Here is a 6,862-nt window from a genome sequence, read left to right on the forward strand (position 1 = left end):
CGTGTCTCCATTAATGCCACTACTTTCGGATTAAGTCTCCGAGTTAGGTCCTTAAAGATTTTTCGAAATGAGGAACTTGCTGCTCCCTGGCAATTCCAGAAAAGCATTCTAACCATTATATACGGTATATAGAAAAAATCAGTTCATTTTGGTGCAACTTATATGGTTGTAACATCTTACTCTACTACATCCATTAGGTTGTCTGATAAGTTCTTGGGGAAATGATCCTCTGGCCTTAATCCCTCGACTTCCAAATTTTCTTTGAACGATTCCAGTCCACTGTTACTTTCTTTGGCTTCGTTATATGATGGGGTTAGTAAGCCATCCAATTGCTTCGATACGGAACCCACCCATTCTATGATTTTTGATTTACCTGGCGCCTTAGATTCGTATTGTTTCCTTGGTATGAAGCCCCGTTTATTTGTCTCCTTGGTGGTTCGCATGGGTCCACCTGTTCCTGACTTAAACTTGGCTTTATGGTCCTTCTTCGCCGTGTTGATGGCTTCTCTTATTGTAACCGCTTCATGTGTGCTATCCTTATATGCTGATTCATGGATTTCAATCCCTCCACCGTTGGAACTACCGTAACCCTTTTTGCTATCTTCATGGATGTATCCCCCTTTCCTTCTGTTCCATTCTCGCCTCTCGAGTTTGTGCCCTCCGATTCCACTTGGAATTGCTTTCTGTTGGGAACCTCGTCATCTCTAATATTTGAGGCTTTCGCGTTGACGTTCTTATATGGCACGTTTTGTGTTTTGCTTGAGTGAACCACCTTGTTACTCCCTTTTTGATGCATCCCAATATTCCTCCTCTCCGGCTGTTGCTTGTTTTCCTTTGATTGGTTTGTTCCTTCAATTTCTTTGCTGTCCTGTTCGGGAGTCGGATCCATCTCTTGTAGAATCGTAAATCTCGAACCCTTCGTTTGTTCATAATCCTTTGATCCTGTACTTGTTCTTTCCTCGCTCGACGCCTTCTAGTCTCCGCGACCATCCATGGACTATAGTTCTCGTCATGCTTTTGTTTCTCCCGCGTGTGTTGTACCAAATCTCTTTGATGGGGTTCGTGCCCTCCTTGTAGCTATCATCCTGATGTTACAGCTTTCTTTTGTGTAACCATAAATACCGCAATTGAAATGAATCATCTGTAAGCCTTCATACTCCGGTCTTTAGATGAAACCATCAATTCCGATGCAGGGCAGCAATGGTTTATTGAGGTCTAGCATGATTGCCCACCTTGGGAATTTACGTCGTTCCCCTCTGCTTGTATTATAATCAACCTTTATTACTCTACCTATCGTAGAAGCGCACTCGTGTAGTATCTGTATGGTAAGCTGAGGAGTCTTATCCAAACCACTACATGGGATAAGTGTCTTTCTGAGGTCGAGAAATCTCTACCCCAAAGTGTGTACCATGGACCTTCTGTTAAGGTCTTAAAGTAGTCATCCTCGTGGTTTCCATATTGATTCTTGGGTTAATAAAAAAATAAGTGCTTAAAATTAACTTTTTGATATCTAAAGATTTTTTTGATAGGTATATAATATTATTTTTAGATATATACTATTAAAAAACTATTAAGTTATATGTGTTATATTTTTTTATTTATTTTTAAATAAAATATTGTTTAAAAATGGTTTTTCTAACTGAATATGAAAATTAATATTTTTTTAATTATAAACATTTAAAAGTATAATAGAGAAAATAGTATATACCTAATTTCAATAAAAAATTCTTTAAACCCTTAAAATAAATTTTAATATTTTTATATTAAGCCTACTATCGTTATCTTCCCTAATAAATAACCACAGCCATCTCTTTTAGCTCTACACTCTTCAAATCCCCTAAATTCTCACAAACCCTAAAAAATTACACGGTAGAAGAAAAGAAATCGTCAAAAAATGGCGATCAGGCAGCTTCTTTCCCTAGCCAGGCGGTCGCACAAACCATCATTCTCTTTCACCGCCGCTCGATCGTCTTCTTCGGCCGCCTCTTCGCTCGCAGCCGCCGAATCTAAAGAGATCTACCCTCCTCCACCGACCGCCATGATCTACGACCGGTTAGCCGTTGAAGTTAAATCAAAGCTCCAAAAGCTGGAAAACCCAGATACTCGTTTCCTCAAGTACGGTTCGCCTCACCCGACCCTAACATCTCACACCCACATCTTATCTTCCCCCGAAACCAAAATCACAACTTTACCCAATGGCCTTCGTGTGGCAACTGAATCTACCCTATCTTCCCGCACGGCTACGGTTGGGGTCTGGATCGATGCAGGGTCGAGATTTGAGACCGAGGAGACGAATGGGACAGCGCATTTCTTGGAACATATGATATTTAAAGGGACAGAGAAGAGGTCCGCGAGGGAACTTGAGGAAGAGATTGAGAATATGGGCGCCCATTTGAATGCTTATACTTCCAGGGAACAGACGACTTATTACGCTAAAGTTATGGATAAAGATGTCTTTAAAGCGTTGGATATATTGGCTGATATCTTGCAGAATTCGAAGTTCGAGGAACATAGAATCAGTAGGGAAAGGGACGTGATTCTAAGAGAAATGGAAGAGGTAATTAAGAAGCTTGGATATTTCGGGATTTACCATTTTTTTTAATAATATATGATAATTATTTGTAGAATGTATTTGGTTTTTCTGGGTGTAGGGATTATAGAAGGGAATAAAATTTGGATGCTTGTCTTTACTTGGTATGTGTTAAGTAGCTGAATGCGTTTTTAGATTAATGGGTGGGATCTAAATATGTTTATATATTTATATGATCTTTAGGAAATGTAGAGCATAATTTTGAGGAAAATAGGAGAAGGGAGTGATTTTGAGACCACTATAAATAAAATCTGGGTTTTTAATGACTGGTTTGGCTGATTTGTGATGGGTTTTCTTTAGGGAGTATGGGAGGTCGCCAGGTATATGGAGGTCTTTTTTTTGGGTTGGTGTGCTGGATTAGCATGGAAAAGAATTTGAAATTCAAGAAAAGTGAAGCAAAAAGTTTTAAATTTATTGCATTTAACTAATTGTTGATAATAATTTATTTCTGTTTTTACCAGTATTTGATGGTACAAGTTGGTCCTAATTTTGAGTAAAAGTTTCTTGCTTTGCTCTATATGTTTAGATATAACTGAGGTTTATTGGTTACATGTGTTATATAGGAGATATATGAGGTTAGAGACCGCTTTGCATTGATTGTTCGGTTTTGATAGAGGTGTTGTGCTTTTTGTACAGAACAGTGATTTTATAACATATTTCAACTTGTACCCCCTCCTCTTTTCTATGGGTAGGTGTACAACCCAATCCGAGTTGAAGTTGCAAGAAGCTCTACCTGAAATTTTTGGCGTAAAGCTCAGTTTGAGCTCGATAATGTTCCATTTTAAAGACCAAACTCAATTTGGGAACTGTTTGTGTTTACAATTAAAAAAAGAGCGTGATTCTCATGTTTGAACACCAGCTCAGTTATTTTTGCTAAAATAATTTATATTATAAATTAAAAAGGCTTGATTAAGCCTGCAAGCTGCTCGAGTCAAGCATTAGGATACTTGACTTCACCTGATATTTTGTGCTGATCAAGCTCAATTAGTCAATGATTAAGCCAGATTTGAATTCTTCTCAATATGAAACCAAGTTTCTTGCAAGCACATGTTCTGCACTCCACTCCTAGGTGGGCCTGGTGGGTGTTAAATAATCTGTTGTCTAGCATTATAAGGAAGTTTATTATCATTAATTTTTTTATAGTTAATGTTGCCTTGGTTTTGTCAACTGCACTTGCTTTTGGTTATCTGTTCATTATCCATAAGAAAAGCTAAAATCTGGTGAATTTTTGTAGGTTGAAGGTCAAACAGAGGAGGTTATTTTTGACCATTTGCATTCAACTGCATTCCAATATACTCCACTGGGTAGGACTATTCTGGGACCTGCCGATAATATTAGGACAATCACCAAAGAGCATCTGCAGAACTATATTCAGACACACTACACTGCTCCCAGAATGGTAGTGTTCTAATTAGCTTTTCTTGTGTATCTTCATTTAGTATGTCAAGATCAAGTGCTTTAAAGTTGAAGCAAATGAATATCTTCATATTCCGTTTATCTCCAAGCATATTATCCAAATACTTTATGCAAGAGTTGTTGGCAGACTCTTCAAATTGTGTTATTTGGTAACCATAACAGGTCATTGCTGCATCTGGGGCTGTTAAGCACGAGGAAATTGTTGAGCAAGTTAAGAAGCTGTTTACCAAGCTATCATCCGATCCAATCACTGGTTCTCAGTTAGTTGTGAATGAACCGGCCACTTTTACTGGTTCCGAGGTGGGAGTGTCATCCTTAGTAAATTTTGAAGTATTTTATTCAGTAATATGCCCGCTAATGTTCTGTTTTATTTTTTCTTAATTAACAAAATCAGGTTAGAATGATAAATGATGATGTTCCTCTGGCACAATTTGCGGTTGCTTTTGAGGGAGCATCTTGGACGGACCCAGATTCTATTGCACTAATGGTTATGCAGGCAATGCTGGGTTCATGGAGCAAAAATGTCGGGGGTGGAAAGCACATGGGGTGAGCTTTATTCTTATGTTGATTCTCTAATTGTAATGGTAAACTATACCATGTTTCAGTTTCAGGATGAAACTCGTATGTTTTCTCAGTGTTTTGATTAGTTTTGAAACCCTTTGTAAACAGCTCTGACCTGGTACAAAGAGTCAGCGTTAATGAAATTGCGGAAAGCATGATGGCCTTCAACACAAACTATAAAGATACCGGTCTTTTTGGTGTCTATGCGGTTGCCAAGGTGAGGTTCCCATATGCTTTTGTAATGTTTTGTTATGGTCATGTTATTTGGTATCTTTTTGGTATCTATGCCGGTGATTGTGTTTTCATCTGGCTGCTGCCATTTCCTCCCTCCTTATATTTTGGCTTAACCTAAGTTTGTCGGATTCTTCATTTTTCTAGAAATACTCTTATACGACACCCATTTTTCTTGAGATACTTGTATTCAAAACCAGTGGCCTACATTTTCGGATATGGAATTATGGATAGGAAGATGTGATCTGCAAAATGGGTCAGACATGTACCTGTAACTAGCTCACTCCTGAGCCTGAGATATGGGTACGAGGATATGATATTCCAAAATGTTGGTCATACTCAAATCCCTATTCAGATAGGGCTTAACAAAATTGTTTGGCATGTGTAACTGTTGGCTATATGCTGTTGTATTTGTATTTGTTTTTCATTTAAATTCTGTTTTATTTTTGGGTTTCAGCCTGATTGTTTAGATGATTTGGCGTTTGCTATTATGCACGAAACAACCAAGCTAGCCTATCGTGTTTCGGAAGCTGATGTCATTCGTGCTCGTAATCAGGTAGCTACAAATGCTTCTATGATGTCATGTTTGATAGATGTTAATTTTGAAATTTTGGCATATTGTGTCATTAAGTCCTTCTAGCAGTGTGCTATTAGAATGAACTGCCAGACTAATTAGCCGGAATATCTCATTGGCATTATATTTTAGGTTTTGCTTGAAATATTTCATATCTTTTACTTTTTAGTTACCATTCATTTTATTGTGCAATTCTACAGAAGCTCTACTCTCTCAAGTGAACAAAAATATCCTTTTTTGTTGCTAAAATATTTCTACCACATGCGTTTTTTATGCAACTGCCAAACAGGCAAATTTTGCATCAGTCAGTTTTGTGGAAAAGGCATATTGACTGTAATTTCTTTGTGTGCTTCACTACTATTGCTGTTTTTTGTTGCAGTTAAAATCATCCTTGATGCTTCACATAGATGGAACTAGTCCTGTAGCTGAAGATATTGGACGGCAGGTACAGTTTTTTCCGGTGTCAGAAAAGGTTTTTTAAATCCGATGGTGCAATGGAATTCTAGCAACCATATCATTTGAATCAGCACATATGCTGTTTTTAACCAAATAAAGATTTAAATGATTCAAGGAGAAATCTTGATTGACTAGAAACAGAAGTTCCATTGCCACACGAAATTGTATGATATTAATTTTTCATGAACCTTGTATCTTTCTTTTTTTGCTTACTTATTTGGCTTTGGCCTTGATTCTTGCAGCTACTTACATACGGTCGGAGAATCCCATTTGCTGAATTATTTGCTAGGATCGATGCTGTTGATCCAAGCACTGTTAAACGAGTGGCAAACCGATTTATTTATGACAGGGTAGGAACTGCAATTAGATCTACCTCTTTACCCTTTCTTGCTTCGACTGAAATGGGGTCAAGACTAATAAATTTTGGTGGGATGATACGTTGAAATTTAACGATGTAATGTTTCTAATGCCGTTTGTGTTGGTTTTTGCAGGATATCGCAATTGCTGCCATGGGCCCTGTCCAAGGTTTGCCTGACTACAACTGGTTCAGACGCCGGACATACTGGAACCGATATTAGATTATTTTGCTTTTCTTTATCAATGGATCGCATCTCGGGCAGCCACAAAATACATTTTGGGACTTCTTGTAAAAGCAAGGTTTCTATTCATTTTGTAGTAGTCTTGGTTTTGTAATAAGCATGGCTGTTTTGGTGTTTCAGCTGAGAATCACAATATTTTGTTTGATAATGATGACCGGAAACCATGGCGTTCCGGCTTCTTATTTTGTTTTTAAGTAGTGTCTGGCATATTCGCATATGAATGTCGAGATATGATTTTTAAAGGATCTTCCGGACATGTGGAAAAATCGAATATATTTGTGTCGGATACATACTCGTGATCAACAGAATCCGAGTATCGTTGGCCGTGTGGTTTTGGTTGGATGCTAGCTGTAAATGCCATTTATGTTTGTGCTGAGAATATTTGGTGCCGGCTCTGGCGGTTGGACACTATGTTCACTCAGAAGTCTGCCACTA

At 38.0% G+C, this 6,862-nt stretch overlaps 1 protein-coding gene across 1 annotated transcript; it reads left to right on the forward strand.

Annotated features, from left to right (window-relative positions):
- Positions 1 to 1,812: 1,812 nt before the first annotated feature.
- LOC120212931 (probable mitochondrial-processing peptidase subunit beta, mitochondrial) lies at positions 1,813 to 6,612 on the forward strand. The gene is made up of 9 exons (XM_039211113.1): positions 1,813 to 2,557; positions 3,825 to 3,989; positions 4,169 to 4,306; positions 4,401 to 4,552; positions 4,676 to 4,784; positions 5,256 to 5,354; positions 5,752 to 5,817; positions 6,071 to 6,178; positions 6,320 to 6,612. Exons 1-9 carry the CDS (start codon positions 1,895 to 1,897, stop codon positions 6,404 to 6,406), a joined length of 1,587 nt encoding a protein of 528 aa, XP_039067044.1. The 5' UTR covers positions 1,813 to 1,894; the 3' UTR covers positions 6,407 to 6,612.
- The last annotated feature ends 250 nt before the right edge of the window (positions 6,613 to 6,862 follow it).

The sequence above is a fragment of the Hibiscus syriacus genome, unplaced genomic scaffold (genome assembly GCF_006381635.1).
Source record: "Hibiscus syriacus cultivar Baekdansim isolate YM2019G1 unplaced genomic scaffold, ASM638163v2 tig00110017_pilon, whole genome shotgun sequence".
Taxonomy (NCBI): domain Eukaryota; kingdom Viridiplantae; phylum Streptophyta; class Magnoliopsida; order Malvales; family Malvaceae; genus Hibiscus; species Hibiscus syriacus.